Source organism: Mirounga leonina, unplaced genomic scaffold (genome assembly GCF_011800145.1).
Source record: "Mirounga leonina isolate KUSES-001 unplaced genomic scaffold, KU_Mleo_1.0 Mir_114, whole genome shotgun sequence".
Classification (NCBI taxonomy): domain Eukaryota; kingdom Metazoa; phylum Chordata; class Mammalia; order Carnivora; family Phocidae; genus Mirounga; species Mirounga leonina.
In genome coordinates, this window is record NW_023270265.1 from 53,473,632 (window position 1) to 53,497,972 (window position 24,341).

Consider the following 24,341-nt stretch of genomic DNA (forward strand, 5'->3'; position numbering starts at 1 on the left):
GCCCTGCCCTGGGCCAGGGGGCGCCCATGTGGGAGGGGGGCCAGGGGCTGCTCTTCTTGGGATGCTGTGCTTCTCCTGGCCACTGGCCATCACCAGGTGCCCCCAGCACCTGCTCACTTCTTTGCTCTCAGCCTCAAGAGCATGAGGCTTGGTGGACCAGCAGGACGTCAGTAATGGGGGCTGGGGCTCAGGGGAACCCCAGGAGGATGGGACAGCCTTCCCCACTTCTTCCGGTGACCGGAAGCTGCCTCTTCCAGCTGAGCACCACCCTCTCAAGGCAGAGACGCCGGCTGTAGCCTGGCTGGCCAGCCCACCAGCAGGAGGGAGTGCCGGGTGTCCAGGGAAGTGCCCCTTCCAAGGTGGCCACGAAGGGCCTTGAGGAAGGGGCACAGAGCAGAGCCATACCTGAGACAGTGCCAGGAACTGGCAGGTGGCCTCCGGGTCCAGGGTGCCCGTGCACTCCACCATGTCCAGGCTGGCGGTGGCGGCAACGTCCAGGAGGCAGCTCCCCAGGGCGACCTGCAGGCACTGCAGCAGCGCCTCGGAGGCCTGGGCCAGGTACCGCCGGGCCAGCACCATCCTCCTCTGCAGGGGCGCAAGGCTCGGGCTCAGGTGGGCTCTGTGGGCGGGGCCCCACGGGGCAGGTGTGGCCGTACCTGCTGATCCGAGCCCTTCCTGCGGTGCTCCTTGGGGGTGGCCCTCGAGGCCCGCAGGTCCTCGTAGTGATCCTTGCCTGCCCTGTCCTCCGGGAGCGTCTCCAGTTGCCTAAGGCCGTTCAGCTCAGGGCTGGCCTACGGAGAAGACACCTGTCAGCCAGCATCCAAACCACTGCCAAGCCCGGCTGTGCCCGTCGCACTTGGGGCATCTCTGCGGGACCCCTCAGGGAGGCGTGCTGCAGGTAGCCATCAGGCCTCTCACCGACTGGACTGACCTGCGGGGCCCTGGCCAGGAGACCTGGTGGCTGGCAGGTGCAGCCTGGGCGGGGAAGCAGCTCTAGAGAAGCAGGCCCGAGTGTCCCCAGTCTCAGAACAATCGAATTCTGGCTTACTTTCCTTCAATACTTCCAAGTCACCTTCCTCAGGCATGGGCACCAGCCAGCACCGTGCCGCCAGGACCGAGCAAGGCAGGCGCCCACCTGCCCCCGGGGACCCGGGCCTGCCTGACTGCAGGACCAGCCACCCTGACGAGGTCCTCGGGGGTGCCAGGGGACTCTGTCAGGGAGGGGCGCCAGGCAGCAGGTACAGAGGGAGCCTCTGGGTCTATGGGGTCACGACAGGGACCAGCAGGGGGAAGCCCGGCTGGGGAACGGGGCTGGGGAACAGGGGTGGGGCTGAGTGGGCACACTTCTTGGAGGACACCTGCATGTGTTTCCCCGATGGCCCCTCTGAGAGGCAGCATGGTCAGTGCCATTCCACAGGCGAGGACCCCAACCCCGAGGGGAGGGGACTGCTAAGGCTGCACCTCTGGTCGATGTCCACCTGACCTGTGCAGGTGCTCAGCACACACAGACCGAGCGAGGAGCCCAAACTCCATCATTGCCCCCAAATGTGAGTCCAGTCCTAGGTCCTGGGATCCACACAGACAACACGTCCGGACTGGCAATCACACGGGGGTACGGAGCCCAACTGCTCGGGGCTGGGGTCCTCCTGTAAGAGCAGAGTCCATGGCGATGAGCCTGACTTTGCCTTTCAGCAGGCTCCTTCCAGGTGGAAGGAGTACCATCCACAGAGGCACTGAGCCCAGTGGCCTCTGCTTCTAGAGCCCGTGGCATAAACTATCACCAGCATTCCTGTCCCGGGGCCACCAGGCCTGCTGGGCAGCCTTGCTGGGGGCTCTAGAGACAGTGTGGGTGGCGGAAGGGAGTGAGGGGGCTTGGGGTTCCCTGCTGCACGTGAGGAGGGGGGTTTTCTGCAGCCGGGACTCAGGCAGACCCCAGACCCCCTGGAGGAGAGCTGCTGAGATGCAGGCGGGACGCCCACATTTGGGGCTGGGGCGTCCTGCACGTGGACCACCTACGTGCTCACTCCCCCTTCCTCTCCAGAGTCTGTCTCCAGAAGTCCATTTTTCTCTCCCACCCACTGGTCACGCCGGAGAGACTACTGCTTGCCTTTTTCTCCCTTTCTCAGGCCACACCACCCTTCTTTTTTTTAATTTTTTTTTTAAAGATTTATTTATTTGAGAGAGAGAGAATGAGAGACAGAGAGCAGGAGAGGGAGGAGGGTCAGAGGAGAAGCAGACTCCCTGCTGAGCAGGGAGCCCGATGTGGGACTCGATCCCGGGACTCCAGGATCATGACCTGAGCCGAAGGCAGACGCTTAACGACAGAGCCACCCAGGCACCCCCCACTTTATCAATTTTTATTTTATTTTATTATTTATTTATTTATTTAAAGATTTTACTTATTTATTTGAGAGACAGAGAATGAGAGACAGAGAGCAGGAGAGGGAGGAGGGTCAGAGGAGAAGCAGACTCCCTGCTGAGCAGGGAGCCCGATGTGGGACTCGATCCCAGGACTCCAGGATCATGACCCGAGCCGAAGGCAGTCGCTTAACCAACTGAGCCACCCAGGCGCCCCACACCACCCTTCTTAACCAGGGACAATTCGAGGCCTGTTTCATATCCCTGTTCTTACAGAGATTAGGTGAGGTTGAAATAGCTGCTTTTGTTTTTACGCATGGGTGAGGGGCTTGCAGGTGAGCACATACCGAGAGGCCCTCCTCCCAGTAGCAGGTGGGGCGCTCGGGGTCTGCGTGCATGGCCAGCAGGCGGAGGGCCTTCCCCGCCAGGCCCAGGGCCTGAGCACGGATCTCCACGCAGCCGGCACACAGCGAATGCAGGCTCCCCAGCTGCACCAACACAACGTGGGCCAGGGTCCGCCTCAGCATGAACCATTTCTGCAGGAACACAAACCGCCTTGTGGTTACTTGCACCCTGCCCTGGAAAGTGCCAGAGGACTACCCTCTAACACCCCCGATCCCCCCCCCACCCCATCCTGTCCCTGAGTTCCCTGGTCTAACGCCCCCAGGAGTGGCGCCATCCAAGCTGAGAAATGCGCCCTCTGGCCTTTGGGGAGGGTTTCCAGGGCTTAGGTGTTGGGAGGGTCACTAAAATCTGCTTATATAATCTTAATTTGAGACTCACTGACTGACAAATGGATAAGCTCATATCAAGTTCAATTTTAGGCCTATCTTTGATGTATTTATGGTTACATCAAGTTAATTTGATTCATAGTACATGAAATCTAAGAAAATGTCCGAAATGGCAGGATGTTTCCTTCAGATCTTTTGCAAACTCAACTTTTTTTTTTAACAAAATGAATTCACCTTTGTAGAGCTCTTTAATATGCTGCCATAATTAGTCAAAGCAAACGCATACTCTGGGTAGGAGAGTGCAATGCCCCTGGGAACGTCCCCCAGGAGACGCCCAAGGCTGTCAGACCGGGGGCCCTGGGAGCCGCCGGGGCTGGGAACGCACTCGCGGGCAGAGAGCTCGGCCCTGCGCCTTCTCCTGGTCAGTCCTGCCGTCCCAGCACAGCACCCCGCAGACGGGACCGAGAGCAATGGGCCCACTTCGTCTCGGGACGGTTACCAGGCCTGTGGAGGTGTAGTCACTCAAGCTCTGCAGATAGTCGGCCAGCAGCTTGTCCATGGAGCCCTGCTCAAGCTGCTGGGCCTGGGCCTCCGCCCACATGAGCTGCAGCATGTCCAGAGACGCTTCTGCAAGGCTGAGCCGCAGGCGCGCCAGCTTCCTCATCAGAGGTGTGTTGATGTTCTGCAACTGGGCGTGCCAGACACACACAGCACCGCGATTAAAACAACGCACGGGTCCCTCGCCCCCACATCCTCACGCCCCTTTCTTTTCTTGTTTTTTTTTTGAATGGATAAGCATTCTTTTTTATTTATTTATTTATTTTATTTTTATTAACATATAATGTATTATTTGTTTCAGAGATACAGGTCTGTGATTCAACAGTCTTATATAACACCCAGTGCTCATTCCATCACATGCCCTCCTTAATGCCCATCACTCAGTTATCCCATCCCTCCTTGCCCCCTCCACTCCAGCAACCCTCAGTTTGTTTCCTGAGATTAAGAGTCTCTTATGGTTTGTCTTCCTCTCCGGTTTCGTCTTGTTTCATTTTTCCTTCCCTTCCCCTACGATCCTCTATCTTGTTTCTCAAATTCCTCATATCAGTGAGATCATATGATACTTATCTTTCTCTGATTGACTTATTTCACTTAGCGTAATACCTTCTAGTTCCATCCACGTTGTTGTAAATGGCATGATTTCATTTTTTGATGGCTGCATAATATTCCATTGCATATATATACACCACATCTTCTTTATCCATTCATCTGTTGATGGACATCTTGGCTGTTTCCATAGTTTGGCTATTGTGGACATTGCTGCTATAAACATTGGGGTGCACACACCCCTTTGGATCCCTACATTTGTATCTTTGGGTAGTGCAATGGCTGGGTCATAGGGTAGCTCTATTTTCAACTTTTTGAGGAACCTCCATACTGTTCTCCAGAGTGGTTGCACCAGCTTGCATTCCCACCAACAGTGTAGGAGGGTTCCCCTTTCTCCACATCCTCGCCGACCTTTATTGTTCCCTGTCTTGTTAATTTTAGCCATTCTGACTGGTGCGTCACGCCCCTTTCTAACCGGGTCCTCCCTCCCAGGCAGCAAGGGGCCACACTCCAGCACCACAAGCTGGTTTGCAAGTTCTAGAGTTTGCACCACTGTATTCACACAGCATGTGCTCTCTCCGGCTGATTCCACTCCCGTATTTATTTCCAACCCATCCACGCTGCTGCTTGCACTCACACCTTTCCACTGATGAGGAGCACCTGTCGTACAGGTGGGCCCCAGCGCGAGTATCCACTCACACTCGGGGCTACTGCAAATACAGCGGTCGTGAACACGTGTGCGAGAGCTTCTGTGTGGACGTGGGCTCTCACCTTTCTCAGGTAAATTAATTCCTAGGCATGGGATGCTGGCTCCTCTGGTGGCCCATGTTTAACTGCCAAGCTGTGGTCCGTGCTAACATTTGCTATGCTGTCTTTTAAACTGCAGCCATTTTAATAGGTGTGTGATGGTTTCCCTGACTCACTTGTGGGTTCATCTTCCCCTCATGTAATTATTTACCATCCACATATTTTCTTTGGAAAAATGTCTGCTCAACTCTTTCCCCACTTTTTATGAGGTTGTTTCTTATTATAAGTTTTACGAGGGCTTTATATTCTGGATACAAGACTTTGTCAGTCATATGGTTTGCAAATATTTTCTCCCAGTTTGTGCCTTGTCTTTTCACTCCCTGAATACCATCTTTTGAAGAGCAGGCTCCAATTTATCAGTTCTCTCATGGATCTTGCTTTTGTTGCTGTACGTAAGGAATCTTTACTGAACCCAAGGTCCCAAAGATGTTTTCCTCTAGAAGCCTTATAGTTTCAGCTCTTGCCTTCAGATCTATGGTCCTCTTGGGGTTGAATCTTGTGTCTGCTGTGAGGTATGAACTGAAGTCTGTCTTTTGCATGGGGATTTCCAAGTGCTCCAGCACCTACTGTTGTATGGAGTAGCCTTTCTTCACTGAATTGCCTTTGCTGTTTGTTGAAAAGCAATCTTCTGTCTGTCTGTGTATCTATTTTTGGATTCTTTGTTATGTTCCATTGATCTGCTTGTCTTACTTTTACACTAAAACCACACTGCTTTGATTCCTGTCACTTTATAATAAGTCTTAGAATCAGGTAGTGTATCTCCAACTCAGTTTTTCTTTTTTAAAGTTGTGTTTGCTATGTTACATCTTTTGCAATTCCAAATGAAATTTAGAATATTTTTTTTTCAATTTTTATAAAAAGCCTGCAGCTTCTTGGTCAGGATTGCAGAAAATTTATTGAGATCTTAGTAATAGCAAGTCTTCTGGTCCATGAACATTGTATATCTCTCCATCTATTTAAGTCTTCTTCAGTTTCTCTCAGTGATGTTTTCTAGTTCTCAGGGGTAAGTTTTCACTCTTTTGTCAAATTTCATTTTTATGCTGTCCAAAGGTTTTGTTTCTGAATATTTAATATCTGATCAATCGTTGAGAGTATATAGAAATATAAAATTAATATTTGCATATTGTTCTTGCGTCCTGAAGCGTTACTGCAATCACTTGTTAGTCCTAGTACATTTATTATCATTTTTGTAGATTGCATGAGATTCTTTCTTCTTTTTTTTTTTTTAAGAGAGAGCAAGCAGGTGGAGGAGGGGCAGTGGGAGAGGGAGAGAGAATCTTAAGTAGGCTCCTCACCCAGCATGGAGCCCAACTTGGGGCTCGATCTCATGACCTTGAGATCAGGACCTGAGCTGAAATCAAGAGTCAGATGCTCAACCGACTGAGCCACCCAGGCGCCCCTGCTGAGATTTTCTATACAGATAATCCTGCCATCTGTAAACAAAGACAGTTTTACTTATTCTTTTCTAGACTGGGCATTTTTAATTTCTTTCTCTTACCTATTGAATTGGCTACAACTCAAGTATAATTCTGAATGAAGGTAGGAAGAGGGCTTTGCTTTTCCCACTAAGTGTGACGTGAGCCCTAGTGTTTTCATGGATGCAGTCTATCAGCTGGAGGAGCTTTCCTTCTATTAATAGTTTGCCAGGAGTCTTTTTTTTTTTCAATCAGGAATGAGTGTTGGGTTTTGTCAACTGAGGTGATCATATGGTTTTTTAATTTAAAAAAAAATATGGTGAGCCAAATTGATTGATTTTTGAATGTTAAACAATCCCAGGATAACTCTAACTTGGCATTGATGTGTTATCCTTTTTACACATTATTGGATTTAATTTGCTAAAATTTTGTTTAAAACTTCTACATCTGTGTTCATGAATAATAATGATCTGTAGTTTTTGTTTTGGTATCAGGGTCATACTAGCCTTACAGAGTGGGGATGTGTTCCTTCCTTCTCAATTTTCTAAAAGACTTTGTGTATTATGCTTTCCTTAAATGTTTGTTAGGATTCACCAGTAAAGCTACCTGGCTCTGATGTTTTCTTTGTGAAAAGACTTTTAACTACAAATTCCATTTCTTTAACAGATGGAGGGCTATTCAGGTGATCTTTTTTTTTTTTTTATGAGTTTTGGTTGTTTGTGTCTTTCAAGGAATTGTTCCATATCATCATAAAGTTGTTCAGAATATTCCCTTATTATCCTTTTAATATGTATAGGATCAATGGTGATGTTACATCTCTTATTTCAGATATTGATCATTTATGTCCTCTCTTTTTTTCCTGATCAGTCTGGACAGAAATGTATGAACTTATTTATCTCAAATAACAACTTGTGGTTTTGTTGATTTTATCTTTTATTTTTATGTTTCCTATTTCACTGATTTCTGCTCTGATCTTCAATTTCCTTTCTTCTTATTTGGAGTTTGCTCTTCCTCTACTTTCTTACAGTGAAGGCTAAGGTCATTAGTTTGGGATCTTTTTTCTTTTGTCACACAGTTATATAGTGCTACAAATTTTCCCTTAAGCATTGCAATTAGAGACATCTTAAAAATTCTCACATGTGTTTTTCCCCCCTTCAGTTCAGAAATACTTTCCCTTTTGATTTGTTCTCTGGCTCATCGTTAATGGATGCTATTTACTTTCCAAATATTTGGGTATTTCACCCATAACTTTCTGGTATTTTTTTTAAATTGAGGTAAAATTCATATGACATAAAATAACCATTTTAAAGTGTACAATTCAGTGGTACTTAGTGCATTCACAATCTTGTGCAGCATCATCCTTATCTACTTCCAAAATGTTCTGTCATTCCAAAAGGGAACCCCCTCCCCACTCAACAGCCATGTCTTATGCCCCTCCCCAGCCCCCTCCCCTACAACCACTGATCAGCTTTCTGTCTCTATGGACTTAACTATTCTATGTTTTATGTTGCTTTTTGATTTCTACTTTAATTGCATTGTGGTCTTAGTTTATATATATGTACACACACACACACACACACAAACTGGTCAGTAGTAACTTTTAACACCCTTGTCTTTGCATTGTGATATCTGTGCCAGTTCTCGGTTGGTCTTGATGGATTGTTCTGCATGTTATGAGGTATATCTTCCCTGCTTTTTGGCATGGTAATTTTGCATGCCATTTTTGATTGGAATTTTGTCATGGTAATTTTGCACTGGTTGCCAGACATTGTGCGTCTTCCTTTTTTGGCAGATGGACACTTGTGGTCCTGCTTTTGCCTTTGCTCTGGGACCACCATCTGCAAACACGGTGGTCCTCTTCGGTCTTCTACGACTTTTCAGGCAGATCCAGGGCAGGGCTCATCCAGGGCGGATTATCCCTGACTGAGACAAGACCTTCTGTCTGCTCTGTGCAGCGCTCTGGGGTCACGAGGTTGTCCAGTCTGGCTGGCGGGAGCAGGTGCCACTCCAAGCCTGAGTGGGAGCCTGACACCTTCCTGACCCCCTTGGGCCCCCTGCTTCTGCAGTGAGTGTGGACAGGGGCAGGGCCGCCTCTGTTCAGGGATGACGGTGCTCATGTGGACATCTAGTGTGTGTCTGTTTCACATTTTTGTCCACTTCTTGGTTACTTCGGAAGGGAGGGCAAACCTCAGCCAAACTGGAAGCGGGCAGCCTGTTTAGGGCAAGTGCAGGGTGTATCTGTGTGTGCCGAGGGGGAGCTCTGGGCTGCAGGGAGGGACCCAGGACACACACTCACCTCCTGCAAGGACAGTAAGCCCTGCACCCTGAGAAACAGCTCCTCCGCCTCGGCCACAGCTCTTTGGACCAAGTCGTACGCCTCCAAGTGATACCCGGTTTTTTGCTCCTCATTTTTCTCATTTTGGGCACATAATCTTTGTAAGATGGAAGAGTGGAATTTAGAAAAAAAATTTCAAGCATTACACCATCAGTATTAACAAAATGCACAGTACGTAATTTTTAAATAATTATATCGTATTTTTACTAGTGCTTTAAGTTTTATGATTAGTTGTTCTGTATGTAAAGATATTGTCACTGTAGCTCAGCACAAGTGTGCACTCCACACTATTTTTGTAAAATTAAATCTATGCCTAACAGATCCAGTGAACCAACACCACGATATTAGTTGTGCTGATTTAACTGCCTTGTTTTCCTATTTGTGGTTTCTGCATTTTTTAAAGCTCTACAATGACCATATATCGGTTCTGTAATAATAGGATCAGAGTTACATTCCACAAGTGTCCGGGTGGTTTTTCCCTCATCGAGGCTTTTTTAATACCTTCTAAACAACATTTGCTTGTCGTGCTTCGAAATGCCTGCATGTAGCCCAAGCACGGGGCGGCCCAGGGCTGGATGGATGGAGGGGAGGTGGGAGAGGGAGGCCGTTTACTGAGGCCTGGCCTCGTTCCTCTGCCTCTGGGCCAGTCTCTGCCCTCGATGACAGTGGGGACTTTGAGAGGTCGCCTGAGGGAGGCTGACAGAGGCCCGCTGGAGGGCAGCGCCCGGGCTCCTCCTCAGGCCAGTGCGGGTGTGAGCAGGTGCAGGGGCATGCGGGGTTCACGTGTGTATGGCTGTGAGTGAGCATCTGTGAGTGGTCACCGGCAATGTGCACATGTGGGTGTGACCTGTGTCTGCCCAAGTGTGACCAACATGTGAACGCTGTGGGTGTTGGGGGGGCGGGCGCTGGGAGGCGTATGTCCGTGTGTCTGCAGAGACGCAACAGGTAGGACACTGAGGGGGCCGGACGAGGGCGCGGACACCCCCCGTGCTGCTGTCCTGGAGGGAGGTGCAGGCGGCCACAGGGCCAGGAGGAGGTTCTGCTGGAGGACAATGGGACCCAAGGGGGGCTTGACCCAGGAGGAGAGCTGGGCATGGGTCAGGACAAGGGGCAGGAGGGCGGGGGCACAGGGACGGTCCCGGACTGTGCTCAGAGCGCCAGCCCCTCAGCCCCCCCAGGAGGCCCCCCCCAGCAGGGCAGCTCACCTCTTTATCTTTGCGCGCTCTAGTTTTATGTCCACACAATTCTCTCTGTAGCCCCAGGTGGTCAACTTTTTCTCAATCTCCATCAAGTGATCATCCAGTTCGGTCAGCAGAAACAAGCATTCACGGTCAAGCAGTCCCTGAACGGCCCGGATGCGGAGGTGCACACATCTGCGGGGGGCGTGGACCGTCCCATGTGTTGACTGCAGCCCGGGCAGCGTCACCGTGACGCTGAGCACCCTTCCCGCAGGCCAGAAACCACACAGGCCACATGCTTCCATCACAAGACAGTCAAGCTGGAAAGTAGCATCCTCCCCCGCCAGCCGCAGCACCGCCCTCCTGTGCCTCAGTGGCAGGAACCCACACGGAAACCCACGTCCGACGTGCGGGTGCCGCCGGCTGGAGTCCCAGGAACCCTGAATAGGAGCGGGAACCCGTGCATGTGGGCAGCCAGGAACAGCCCCTCTCGGATACAGGACCCAGAACTGAACAAACACAACGCGGAAAACGAAGAGGACAAGCCTCGGCTGCTTCTTTGTTTGGGTCAATGAAATGGTGACGCGCAGCCCTGATTTAGGAGAAGAGCGGGGCACGGGCGCGGGGCGGGGGACAAAGACTCTGTGACATTACAGGACAAGATCCAGAAACACATACCAACACGACCCAAATCCCAGAGGAAACAATTTTCCAGAAGACTACAAATTCCCAGAAAGATAGCTCAAAGAGAAGCCAAAAATCTGGAAGATCAATAAGCACAGAAGGCCATTGCCACTCTTCAAAGCTCTGTGCCCAGACAGGCGACAGGCTCGGGAAGCAGCCGGCACAGAGGTGAGGACAGAGCCCGACAGACCCCAGGGAGGCATCTGCTCACGGCACCGAGTTCCACACTGTCACGGGGGACGGAGAAGACCCGGCAGCCAGATCCCCGCCAGGGGTCTGCCTGCCCCTCACCTCACAGGTGTCCACGAACACCTGGGGGGAGCTCAGAGGCATCCCCTGAGAATTTAGGAACCAAACAAGCCACCTGCATCCCTGTCCCAAGAAAAAGGCACATTGGAAAGGAAGAGACACTGCCCCCAGGAGCGGGAAGGCCGAAGGTCAGGCTCTGGCGACCTCCCCGGGCCCCCTCCCCCAGGGGCCACGTGCTGCACACAGGTTTGGAAAACCTCATAAAGAAAAAGTCAGCCCTGGCTTTCATGTGAATTAAGTTTTTCCTACAAAGGACTACCTGGCTTCTAGGTCTGTGACCATAAATTCCAAGATGGGCACTCGGTTAGGTCTTTCCTTCTGCAGGACCCTGAAGGTATCGATGAGTCTCTGAAACAGCTGGAAGGCCTGAGGAGGACAGGGCGCTGACGTCTGCATGTGGCTCCCGGACACCGAGACCCGGCCACACGCCCCCCTCCGAGAGCGCCAGGGGGGCCCTACCACCACTTCGCTGCCATCGCTTCCCATGGCCAGGAGCGTGTCTGCCAGAGTCAGGGCTGAGCTGTACCAGAACTCCTCGCCCCCCCCCCAGGTGCTGGGCCTGCTCCACCATCTTCTTCGCTTGTCCGTAGTTTCTCTCCTTGTTTGCCAGCTGTGCAAGAAGGTGCAGACATCTTGCTTCCGCACAAGGGTCATTGAGCTCCTAAAATATGTATATGTGCAGAGAGAAGATGGGGTGTGGGGGGTGAGACAGTGTGAGAGCAGCTCGGGGCACCAGGCCTTCCCACCCAGTGTCCACTGGGCTGCCCCTCACCTCTGAAGGACGCCCCATATTTGCCCTCAGGGCATGGGGCTGGGTAGGCTTCTGGCCTGTGCATGTGCGAAAACCCACTTCCAGGGTTCCTGACCCCTCCCCTTAGCGGCAGTCCCCAGTGCCCTCCCGGGAGCCGCCGTCCAGATGCTGGCCGAGGGCAGCAGGGGAGGGGGAGGCGAACGGACTTTTGCACCCAAGCCCGCCGGGGCCATCTCATCCCCCATCCATCGCACACAGTTACAGGTGGCCTGGGCGTGGGGTGGGGGTGATGTTGGCCTCTGAACCGCACCCGGGGAAGGAGGACGCGGGGTGCTCAGGCAGGAAGAGCAGGAGTCCAAGGCGGCTGGCTCCAGACAGAGCACTGAGCATGCAGCCCGAAGAGATTGAGGAGGGGGCCTGGTGGGCCTGGGGCCTGTGGTCCAACAGCCAAGGCCGCAGAAGGCAAATACAGGCTGGAGGCGAGGAGAGGAGGTAGACGCAGGCAGTGGACATACTGGCCGGCGGCGGGTGGGGGGGAGCCACAGCGAAGACGCAGACTGCGGGCTGCAGTGGACGGAAGCAGGGGCTGGTGCCTGCAGACGCCCCAAGGAGACGTCACCAGGCTCTGACCACCATGGCCCCACAGAAACGTGGCCATGGTGTGGGTGGTTGAGGGCAGCGGAGGGCCAGAAGGGAAAGGCCCGTGGGCAGAGCACCATCCGCGCATGTGGGACACGTGAGAGAAGGCTTGGGAGGGGCAGTGTGGTGTCTGGAGGAGCGGAGGTACCCCTTCCACCCTCTGGGGATGGACACTCCCCAGGAGCTGACACCTGGCTCCTCGACCCCCTGGTCTCAGAAGAGGCCGTTGCCAGCCTCTCAGTCCCACCCCGGGTGCTCCCCCTCTTGCCCCCGGCCTCACCCCTTTGCAGTCCGGCCTGCACACAGCTATCTGTGTTGGCCTGAGCACCCTGCCCACTGCCTGAATCTCCCATGGCCTTGAAGTTTTGTGCTTTTATTAGGGACTTCTCTCTCTCTCGAGTCCTTCAAAACCAGGGACAGCCTGTCTGGTCCTTCAGTTTTGCCTTGCCTGCCCCCCACCCCCCGTGAATGCAGTGCTCCGAGCTGGATGCAGATAGAACCACCTGTCCGCAGGTGCCGGAGGGCCACCATCTCTACGGGGAGGGATGCACACACAGGCATCCATCCTCACGGAGGGCAGAGCCCAGAGAAAAGCAACAGCCGGCTCGGGAGGAGACAGCTGGGGCTTTGGGGCCTCCAGGTGCTGGCACTAGAAGGGCCAATCACGGGGGCACCAGGAGGGCCCAAAGGTCTGTGCTCAAGGGCAGAGCAGGTTCAAGAAGCTGAGCAGACGGGAGTAGCAGGGGGGCTAAGGAGCTGAGCTAGAATCTGAACAGCCAGACTGGAGTGCAAGCCTTTGTGTGGGGGCTCAGAAACCCCAGGCTTCCAGTGAGGCCCCCGAGAGACCACAGATACCTGCAGGGCCCACACCTGAGGAGTAAGGACAAAACTCATGGGCCGGGGGCCCCAGGCCCTCCAGGCTCTCAGCCTCTGCATGCAACATCAGGAAACGCAGCGCCGGGAACACTGCCATCCGTGGAATCAGACCCGCGGCAACCATAGGAAGCAGGGACTTTAGCAAACTCTCCACAAAGAATGAATGACAACCAGAGAAACAGGAGAAGGGCAGAGACTTAGATCCAAGTCCAGGATGGACGTTCCAGAATGGCGAGCGGCAAGCCAGCTTCCAAGCAGACAGCCCGAGTCCCAGAGAGCCGCCGTGGCGCGCAGGCGGGCGGGGCTGATTCCGGCGGTGCAGGCGCCCCCCGGGCCCCACAGCCCCTCACCTGGAAGGCCAGGTAGGCCTCCGACAGCAGCAGCCTCGCAGGCTGGTACAGGTCCATGTCCAGCAGCACTTCTGCTTTGAGGGTCCACAGCTGGGGGAAGGATGTCCCTTCCAGGCCCCTCCCGGTCTCTCCGTTTATCTTCAGGAGCTGGAAGGCAGGGCAGGCAGGTCTGCGCCATGGCTGGCGGGAAGCTGCCCACCGTCCGTGGTTTCCCACCAGGCCGGGCCCCTGCCTCGGTAGCGAGCGGTCTCCTGGGACAGCCATCTCTCCTCCCCCACCAGCTCGCCCCTGGGGGCATCGGAGCTGGTCCTTGCCGCCGCTGCTCCTGCCCATGCCCCATGCTCTGTGACCCCACTCTCTGGTACCAGGCGGCACCTGGACCGGCACAGGAGGTGCACTGAGCCCCTGAATTCGGCAAGACACGTGGGGGCCTGGCATGTTCCTACCACGTCTCCCAAATGGTTGACGTTGGGGGCTCCCAAATGGAGTCCCAAGGGTGGAATGCCCGTGGTGACAGGCGTTCGGAGCGTGGTGGCTGGGATGGCTACTTTCCTTGATGGGCGAGCCCACACAAAGTGAGCCCACTGTGTGGAAGGGAGAGCTGGTTAGTGGTCAGACTTCCTTGCCACTCTCTAGCTGCCAGGCCTCGACCACCCTGCCCGTCTTCTCTGAATCCTGCCCAGTGCCTCTGGCGGGCACGCTCTGAGGTGATCTGTAGCTCCAACTTGTCCAGAGACATCCAGGGCACACCCGACCAGCCCCCGGGTGTCCCAGGGAACCCGGCACGAGGGTCTGGATACAGCTCACGGTGAAGACACGTCCCGGCTAGCAGCCCGAGGTTGGCCTCGGCACTGCCCCACTGGGCTAGGAACAAGGTGCTGCCCGCAGAGTGAGGGTACCTTGTCCTTGGCCACGAGGGGCTTCATTTCTGCTGGGTCCACTGCAGTTATGGGTTCAGCCAGAGTTGGCACACTGTCTTCCAAGAGCGGTTCCTTATTCTTCTCCTTTCTCAAGGCAATTTCTTTTCTGCAGCTAATGTAAGTAACACAGGTGATATGCCAAAGAAGAAATACAATGGCCAAGAAATACCTGAAAATGTCCAATGTCATTAGTAATCAAGGAATGCAAATTAAAATAGCTAGAAGAAGCCACCGATCACTCACCTGTTTACAAAGATAACCCAACCTCCGGCACAGCAGCCCCAGGCTGAGCGTCCTCCCGCCCCCCAGTCTGGCTGTGATGTAGGATGGGGCCTGGGGTTGGAGGGGACACAGCCGGGAGCAGTATCGCGTTGGCCAAATCCTTCCTTGGTTACAGGTGAGCTGGGGTCCCGCCCACGGGGGGTGGAACAGCGGTGGGGAAGGGCCACACCTTGCCTGCTCCAGCTCATAGATGTATGTCTGCCCGACCACCTCTTCATGGTAGGCAGCTGCTTCTCGCAATTTCAAATCCAAACAAGCAAGGGCAAGTCTAGGGGAAGGGGCGATAGGGAGAAAGAACACGGTCACACGGGACCTGGTGGATCAGAGTCAGGCTGTACTGGGCTCAGTTGGCCTCAAAACAATTGGTGAACGAAAGAGGAATGTATAATTTAGTGATGTTTTCAGTAATTTTTAGACCTAAGCAAAATGACACCGGTCGGTGCCTCTACCAAACTTCAGGTACCAAGAATTTTAATTCTCACCCACACGTCTTACTCTATACATACCGTCGCAGGGCGACCTTCAGAGGGAAGAATAAGGTACCGTGCGCAGGGCTGTGGCCACCGTGACGAGTGCAAAGCAGACAAGGCCTGCTTTGATTCTGATGTGAAACGGTTTTGTTTTGAGAGGATTTCAAGCTTACATAAAAGCGGCACAAACACTACAAAGAGTTACTGTGCATCCCTCGCCCAGACCGCTTCAGCACGAGCACTGCGCCGTATCAGCTTTATCGTTTTGCCTCCCCACCCGCGCCATCCCCCTATGGTTTTTTTCTGGATGATCTGAGAGCAGGCCACAGACACAGTGGCCCTTCATTCTAATACTTCAGCGTATATTTCCGTAGAACAATGATCTTCTCTTAAGGGCCAGGTCGAAATTTTAAAATAAAATTACTATTTTTATGTTCAGTATATTGATTTATTTGGTTTTACAAATCACAGGGACTATTATTTATAGAAATAGTCAACCACAGAATCAGTATTTGGAAATGCTGTTTGTTTTTATATTGCTTTGGGGAAATTTTCCCCTTTAGCCACCGAAATGTTCCCCAGTTTCCCTGAATATAAAACAGTCATACTGACCGCAGGTGGTAGAGATCCTTGAGGCTCTTGCTTTCTACCACAGATGCTGCAATTACTACACCCAACTGCAGGACTGGGATGGTGAGCTCGTAGAGGGACATCTTCTGCAGGGCTCTGACCAAATGGTCCAAATAATATAAAGTGTACGTCTACACAAATACACAACAAACATGTAGGGTCAAAGAGGGGAGGAAGGGTAGGCCACTAGCTGATAGGGTCTTTCTTCAAAAACCTCTATCCTTCTCCATGACAAGCACGGCTCGGGGCAAACAGCAGGTGCTCAACAGTGTTTCTTGAATGAATGAATGAATGAATGAATGATGTGCTCTCCCCCTTCTCTCCCTCATTCATAGCTTTCATCTTGTCATCTGCGATCATCCATAATCTTCAACACCCAAGTACAGTTAAAAGTCCTCACAAGAGGGGCGCCTGGGTGGCTCAGATGGTTAAGCGTCTGCCTTCGGCTCAGGTCATGATCCCGGGGTCCTGGGATCGAGTCCCGCGTCGGGCTCCCTGCTCTGCGGGAGGCCTGCTTCTCCCTCTGCCTCTCTCTCTCTCTCTCTGTCTCTCATGAATAAATAAATAAATAAATTAAAACAAAAAAAAAGTCCTCACAAGAAACAATCCATTTACATATTTACTCAAATTAATGTTTTTGTTAGATTTCTTCTACTAAAAACTGCTGATCCATTAAAAACAGAATTTCTTTATGAACACGTATAACTGCCTTAAAATTTAATACAGGTGCAGAAGAACAATACTTATAACAATGGACTGGGTTTGATAAAATAATTATTCTGCAATGAAGAATTAGAAAAGTTGGATGAAGTATTTTAAAAACGCACCAAAAGCTCTGAAGACTGGGTAACTGATGCTGGGAGAAGTTACTGGGCTGAGTGCCAGAAGACAATGGGTATCTAGAGAAATGAGCCTGCCATATTGGGGTCCCTTTGTCCTGGGGGTTTCTGCGGAGTCAAGAGGCAGCTGAGAGGTTGGGTGGTACCTCTGGTTTTTGTTTGTTTGGGTTGTTTTGGGTTTTTTTGTAAGGTGGAGACAACAAAACGGCCTTGAGGGCCCACTGAAAGCTTCATGCCCAGGCTGGGTGCCCAAAGGGCTGCACCTTAGGATGAAGGGTGATCTACAAGTAAAGCAGCCGTCTCAGGGAATTCCTCAAAAGCCAGTGGCTTCGGGTGGCCTGGAGAACATGTGGTTCTTTGAGAGACTAATAATTGGTAACTCCTGATGAGGCTGGTCAGGAAAGAGGGGTGGGAAGACACAAATCCTATAGACCTGCAGACACTAAAAGATAATAAAAGCACATTAAGAACAACATTATATTACAAACTTGAAACTTTATATTAAGTGGAAATATCCTAGAAAAACACAATCCACGGAATTACAAGAAGAAACAGAAAATCTGAAGAGCTCCAGAACTACAAAGTAAACAGAATCATAACTTATGACCTTCCCATATAGAAGAAAAGGCCCAGAAGTTTCCACCAGGGAACTCTCCCAAATTTAAGGAAGAAATAACAAATAATCTTATACAAGTCTCCCCAAGAATAGTAAAAAAAAAAAAAGATGGGGGGCCTTCCACGGTGACAAGAGGAGTGTCCTGGCTGGCCCCGCCCTCATGCCCCCCAGGCCAGCAAAGATTATCTAAAGTCACAGGGAAAATGGTAGAAAATTCACTGTCACCATTGCCAGAAAGAGCGATTCACGGTTTTGTTCCTTTCTTAAGCTCCCAAGTTGGCTTCATACTATATCTTGTGTGAAATCTTATTCCTGAATCTTGACTAAACTCCTTAGGCTTAACCTATTGGCCTCAAAAATACTGGGCAGTTGCACTGCCATCTACCTCCTCATTACTATAGTAACCGGTTATGTACTTTTATTTGTTTTTTTTTTTTTTTTAAAGATTTTATTTATTTATTTGAGACAGAGAGAATGAGAGACAGAGAGCATGAGAGGGAGGAGGGTCAGAGGGCAAAGCAGACTCCTTGCCGAGCAGGGAGCCCGATGCGGGACTCGATCCCGGGACTCCAGGATCATGACCTGAGCCGAAGGCAGTCGCTTAACCAACTGAGCCACCCAGGCGCCCTGTACTTTTATTTGGAATGAACGTGATGAGTACCTCTCCGCTCAACTCCATTCACACAATCACAGATAACTATGCTAAGATCCACAGCAGAAGAAATACCAAGAAGAGGCCATCCCAGCATTAAGACATATTCCCATTAGTGAAGTAAATCAAATGGTTCTTTTTTGCAAAGAACTTTACACCAAAAACTAAATTGTATGTGGGCTAATACCAAGCATTTATTGTAAATTTTGATATAATAATTTTGACCATAATTACTTTTATTATCTCTTATTAATAGCCTGATATTGAAATGTAAAAAAATTGAACTTCTCTTAGATTATGTTCCATTAATATTAAAATATTTTCAAATATCAGTTATTAATGGACAGAATAAATAAAATACCACTTCATCATATACCAGACTTTTAAAAAAAATAAGTATCAGTAAAAGCACAAAGTCCCTCCAAAAAAAGGGACGGGGGAGGGACCACTTCCTAACTAAAAGGTCAATGTGAGATTGTGACCCAGAAGGACATGGATCCTTGGACTTTGTTTTTGTTGCTGGCGCTGAGCTCCTAAAACCCTTGCAATCTTGTGGCTCATGAGCCCCTTCCGAGCACAGCTGAGTTTACGCCGGGAGGTGACTCTGGGCAGCCCCTGTCCAGCTCAGGCTGGGAGCTGCGTGCCAGGGAACCAACCCTGTGACCAGAGGGCGGGAGCTTTGGTCCTACCCCCCGATGCCGGGCTCGGAGAGAGGCTGGAGACTGGATAAATCAACTGCCAAACATTTCATCACTCACGCCTGCATAACGGAACCTCCCTACAATTCCTAAGTGGAGCGATGTGGAGTTTCTGGGTGGTGAACACGTCCACACGGGGATGGCGCACCGAGCGCCACGCACTTCGGAGCTCCTGTGCTCGGCACCTGCCCAGACCTCGCCCCATGGACCTCTTCAGCTGGCTGTTCACTTGCATCCTTTCTAATAACCCGGTAATCTAGAAAGTAAAGTGTTTCCCTGAGTTCTGTGAGCCGTCCTAGCAAATCATCAACACCGAGGAGGGGGTCACGGGAACCCCCAATTCGTAGCGACGTCAGACAGCGGTGCGGACAGCAGTGTTGATGTGGGGGCCGCCCTGAGGGACTGAGCTCTGAGCCTGAAGAGCCCGCGCCCACCAACCCTGAGAGGTCCGTGCCGGGACTGGGCTAATTCACAGGATGCCCAGCTGGTGTGCACAGACAACAGGAGAGCTGGATGTTGGTGTGGAAAAGCCGCACGTCTGGCGCCGGCTGGGAGCAGGAAACGGTTCAGAGTCTGAGTAATTTTTTACCAAATCCTGACATGGGTGCTGTATGAACAGGAATGAACATGGAAGCAAACACCCCAAAGTGTCAAACACGATTATACATGAGATGAATAATATGTTTCAGCTACATTGATCATATTATGATAATCATCAGCAAAAGATCAATGTAATAAATTAAAAGAATAAAGGAGAAAAAAACATTATCACTTGAACAGATGCAGAAAAATACTTGGTAAAAGTCTATAGCCATTCATGATTACAACTCTTAGCAAAGGGAAATAAGAAACTTCCCTAGTCAATAAAGAATATCTATAAAACTACAACAAACACCAATTATACTTCCAAGTAGTGTTGGGGACCCTCCCGTTGAAGCAGGAAATGAGATAAGGCTGTGCGCTGTCACGGTGTTTCTTCAACACCTGCCCAGGCCTGAGCCCAGGCCTGAGCCAACAGAGCCAAATAAGGGAATGAAAAGTGCAAGGACTAGAAATTAGGAAGTAAGCAGCGGGCTGTAGATGGAATGATTGTACGCACACGAGATCAAGAAGAATTTACAGATAAATCACCAAAATTATTAAAAGGTTAACAGAGGGGCGCCTGGGTGGCTCAGTCGTTAAGTGTCTGCCTTCGGCTCAGGTCGTGATCCCAGGGTCCTGGGATCGAGCCCCGCATCGGGTTCCCTGCTCAGCGGGGAGCCTGCTTCTCCCTCTGCCTGCTGCTCTCCCTGCTTGTGTGCATGCTCTCTCTCTCTCTCTCTCTCTCTCTCTGACAAGTAAATAAAATATTTAAAAAAAAATCTATTTCAGGGACGCCCGGGTGGCTCAGTCGTTAAGCGTCTGCCTTCGGCTCAGGTCATGATCCCAGGGTCCCGGGATCGAGCCCCGCATCGGGCTCCCTGCTCCGCGGGAAGCCTGCTTCTCCCTCTCCCACTCCCCCTGCTGGTGGTCCCTCTCTCGCTGTCTCTCTCTCTCTCAAATAAATAAAATCTTAAAAAAAAAGGTTAGCAGAATTATATTTCTGTATTTCATGTGGAGTTCAAGCATGACACAAAGAGGCATATTTACAATAATGTCAAAAATATCAAATACATGGAAATACACCTAACACGTGCTCAAGCTCCACACAGAAAACTCGATCCTCTGCTAAGGATCGAGGGCAGTCTACACCGGTGGAGAGGCAGACTGTGTTTACGGACGGGAAGGCTGTGGGAGAGGGTCAGCTCTCCCTGAGTCCACAGCTGACTCAGGACTCTGAGCAATCACGACCTGCACCCCCCGCCCAGAGTGTTAAGTGGAATCCAACACGTGGATTCTAAAGTACACGTGGAAATGCAAAGAGAATGGAAAGAACGTCCTAGACCTTCTCGAAGAACAAGGTGAGGGCACACAAGTTCAGTAATCACGACTGTGAGATGTGAGCACACGTGTGTGGACACTGGATTCAGGACAAACATGGCTCTGCAAAGAAGATGGGCAAATGCTTTTCCCATAAATGGGGCTGGAACATTCAGATACCCAGATTTAAAAGCCTGAGGCTGACCTTGCCCTACACCACACCCACCAATCTCAGGTGGATGGTCCGTGTGAATCTGGCACATAAAACCATAAAGCTTTGGGGAAAATATTGTAAGAGAATATCTTCATGACCTTTGGAAAGAGAAACGGCCTTTTTAAGCAGGACACACAAAGTATAGTGACAAAGGAACAGATCACTAATTTTATCACATTAACACTAGGAACCTCTAGTCAATGACAAGACCGCAAGAGAGCCAGGCCGAGAGTGGAAGGTAATTGGCCCTTCGTAAATTGTCAAAGTGTTGTTCCCAGACTAGATCAAGAATTCCTTCAAATTGACAAGAAAGAGACAGAAACCTTAATAAAATGTGGGCAACAGACTGGAAAGGCCGCAGAGAAGATGTCCGGGTGGCCAGAGGGCACAGGAAGGTGCTGCCAAGCTTCCTCTGAACAGCCAGAGTAGGAAGGGGAGCCAGACGAGGCCGGCACAGTCGACCAAACACACGCTCCGAGACGCACGGCTTCCATCACGAGCGCCCACAGCAGCTTTGCGCGTGAAGCCACAAGCTGGAGACAACCCGAATGTCATCCAGTGTCGAACGGACAAATGGACCATGGTCTAGTCAGGGGCCGTGGGACTGCACCCAACAGGTGATGGAGACACAGACGACCGTGGACAAATCCCACAAAATACTGAGTGAACGAACCCAAACACAAAAGGTTTATAAGGAGTATTTCCACGTTTTTAAGCACAAAAGACAGGCAGAAGGCAGTGGGCACTGAAGGTCCCCAAAGTCTTTGGGTCTAACCCCTGGAACCTCACAAGCAACGGCTTCCTTGCCAGTGTGGTTAGTGTGGAAATCCAGAGACGGAGGGATTTCTGTGGGTTACTCGGGAGGTCGCAGGCACAGACGCTGCCCACGGCGGCGTTTCCGTGTTCAGCGTGTTCGGGGGGTGGGGGGGCTGCATGACGACAGGGAGCACGTGCTTCCCACCGACACTCCAGTTCGTCTGGGGAGAGTGGCGACCGGGACAGGGAGGCCCGGGGCTGACCGTGCTTGCGCCTCAGCCCGGGCGGCACACACAGGGGTCTCCCTCTCAACGAGTCACTAAGCCCCCTGCTCAGGCCACCCGCTTTCTGGATACACTTCACGGCAGGAAGGCTACTACGGGGCAGGGACACGGGGTTCGGAACGCAGCTGGCTGGCACCCCACCCAAGCCCGCACCCCTGCTTGAAGTCGCCTTACCGGCTTCTGGATGCTTGACGGGTTAATGGTAAAGTCGCTTTTATCTTGTTTAAACACCGACATCACTTCTTCAGGGCAGGAGTAGGAAGCCCATTCTTCTATGCTTGTCGGTAAGTCTTCCAGCTGTTGGCCAGGAACCGCGGTGTGATGCTGTAAGCAGGAACGCAGGATTCGCTGTAGAATCAGCACAGCCTGAGCAGACGGCGGGGAGCCCTGAGAGGGCAGCGCCTTCGGGGACCCACTGCTGCCTGGATCCGGGCCCCCCCCGCCGCCTCTGCCCCAACGGCGCCCCTGCACGTGGCTGCCCTCCCTGTGACCCAAGCCCGAGCTGTGACCCACACCAGAGCCACGTTCAATTTCACAGCCAAAACACACTGTGACATCACCTGCAAGAGCACAAAGCTGATGCTCTCTGCCATGTGCAAACCAGAGTCTGCCTGGGGTGCCCCGGCTCATGGTACCCCCAGGACCTGCGCATCTGCGTGCAGTCAGTGCTGTGTGGACACGTGCACAGAGGACACAGTGCTGGAGCCCGGTGGGAGTGCCCGCTCTGGACGGCCATGCACACAGGAGTGTCCGGCCGTGTGGGTGCGCATGTGGGCTGCAGGCCCCTCAGGACGTGGGGGCTCTTTTCCCCTGCTCCAGAGAGCTGCCCTCCTTCCCGCACACCCACAGCCAGAGAGGAGACACACGTCCTGGGTCACCCTCCTAACAGCCTGGGGTTGTCCTCCACTTTACAAAAGAGGACACTGAGGCATAGAGGGGTCCGGCAGGCCCCACAGCCTGGGTGTGGGTCCAGGCCCAGCCACGTGGCCCCAGTCTGTGGCCCTGGCCCTCCACTCTCGGGGTCCCAGACACAGCCCCATATTCGAAAGTGCGCACAGTACCTGCTTGAGGTCTTTGCCCTTTTCTCTGTCCTTCTCCTTGTCCTTCCCTTTCTCCTTCTCCTTCCCCTTTTCCTTCTCTTTCTCCTTTTCCTTCCCCTTCTCTTTCTCCTTCTTCTTCTCCTTCTCTTTTTTAGGCAATAACAAATGTGAACTAGCTGTTGCTGCTAGAATTTTACTTTCTGAAATTGCTTTTCCTGCTGTTAATAAAGATACCTGTGAAAAATAAAATCCAGATTTGCAACATTAAGAACAGCCATGCACACGCTCCCCCACCTGCTCAAATCTGAGGGGCGGCTAGTGGTCCTAAGGCTCTGAGTGGTAACCTTGTGTCCACTAGGGCACCAGGGCCACACCAGTGAGCTCACCCCATGCACATGACTGCAGCGTCCCTCAGTGGGTGGGACACTCAGCCCCCAGGACCTGGACCAGCGGGGACATGGAGCTGACCTCCGAGGAGTGCCTGTCCCAGCTCCATGAAGTGAATTCATGTCTCTAATTGAGAACACATAGAACTTTTAGTGGTTCTCCTAAAAGAAGTGTTAAAGAATCCTTGTTTTGTGGACGGTGGGAGAGTGGGCTGGGGCATCTTGAAGACCAAGGATGCCTTCCCAGTCCCTCCCATTCTTCCCACTGCCAAGGGGTGACAGCCCCACTGTCCCCCAGCACATTGCTGGGAGGGTCGGGGCACTGCCCTCAGGAGGTCCTCGAGAACCAGAGGCTCAAAGAGCTGCCCTGGGAGGGCCCTGTAAAGAGATGATGGGGGAGGAGGGATGAACGGAAGAAGGTTCTGGAAGCCGAGGGCCAGGGCTGCTGAAAGGCAGGCAGATGCAATCATGGGCTGGCTGTTCCCTCCACATGCAGAGGCTCCCGGGACCGTTGCCCAGGGGTACTTCGTGGCGGATGGGCAAGGGTGGTGGGGAGGTTTCAGAGAAGAGTGTCCCCAGCCACTGCAGTGTGGTGAGGGCCCTCTTCCGAGGGCTGCACGGGCAGACGAGGCCCATGGGCTACAGGGAGAGGCGTGGGCTCCTGCCAAGAGCTGGGGACCGATCAGGGAGCAGCCTCACGCCTCACCTGCCAGATGCGCTTGAGGTACGTGTAGGCCATGAGGCAGTAGTCCTCGTAGCTGGCCGCGCTCGGGGACACCATCAGGGCCAGCAGGGTGTAGGCGCGAGCCAGCGCCTCCAGCTGTCTCACGTTCCGAAGCTTCTCCAAGGGGACTGACCCCGCGTCCTCGGACACTACACTTTCTGGGCCTCCCTGAGTGGACAGGTGCTCCCCTGCAAGATAGGGGTGTCCAAGCCATGAGCATGTCCCGACTGGGTCCTTCTAGAAGGCGTACCCGCCTTCAGGGGCCAGGCAGGCCTCAGGGATGGTGTCCCAGGGCTCTTCCCCCGGCATCTGAGGGCTCCTCCCCAGCGTCCCAGGGCTCCTACCCCGCGTCCCAGGGCTCTGCACCCCCATCCCTACCCCCGCGTCCCAGGGC

The 24,341-nt window shown here is 52.2% G+C and overlaps 1 protein-coding gene and 1 pseudogene across 1 annotated transcript in view; one reads left to right on the forward strand and one right to left on the reverse strand.

Annotated features, from left to right (window-relative positions):
- The window catches only part of CFAP46 (cilia and flagella associated protein 46), a 99,540-nt gene that overhangs the window by 19,400 nt on the left and 55,799 nt on the right, over nt 1-24,341 (reverse strand). The window contains 19 exon segments of the mRNA XM_034987446.1: nt 406-585; nt 657-791; nt 2,706-2,894; nt 3,589-3,777; nt 4,593-4,620; nt 4,756-4,769; nt 8,446-8,469; nt 8,712-8,847; nt 9,956-10,123; nt 11,181-11,287; nt 11,381-11,467; nt 11,469-11,582; nt 13,538-13,684; nt 14,437-14,569; nt 14,909-15,007; nt 15,822-15,970; nt 21,972-22,121; nt 22,859-23,071; nt 23,930-24,135. Coding sequence (XP_034843337.1) covers nt 406-585; nt 657-791; nt 2,706-2,894; nt 3,589-3,777; nt 4,593-4,620; nt 4,756-4,769; nt 8,446-8,469; nt 8,712-8,847; nt 9,956-10,123; nt 11,181-11,287; nt 11,381-11,467; nt 11,469-11,582; nt 13,538-13,684; nt 14,437-14,569; nt 14,909-15,007; nt 15,822-15,970; nt 21,972-22,121; nt 22,859-23,071; nt 23,930-24,135 — 2,468 coding nt within the window.
- On the forward strand, nt 17,498-18,114 carry LOC117997981 (annotated as a pseudogene).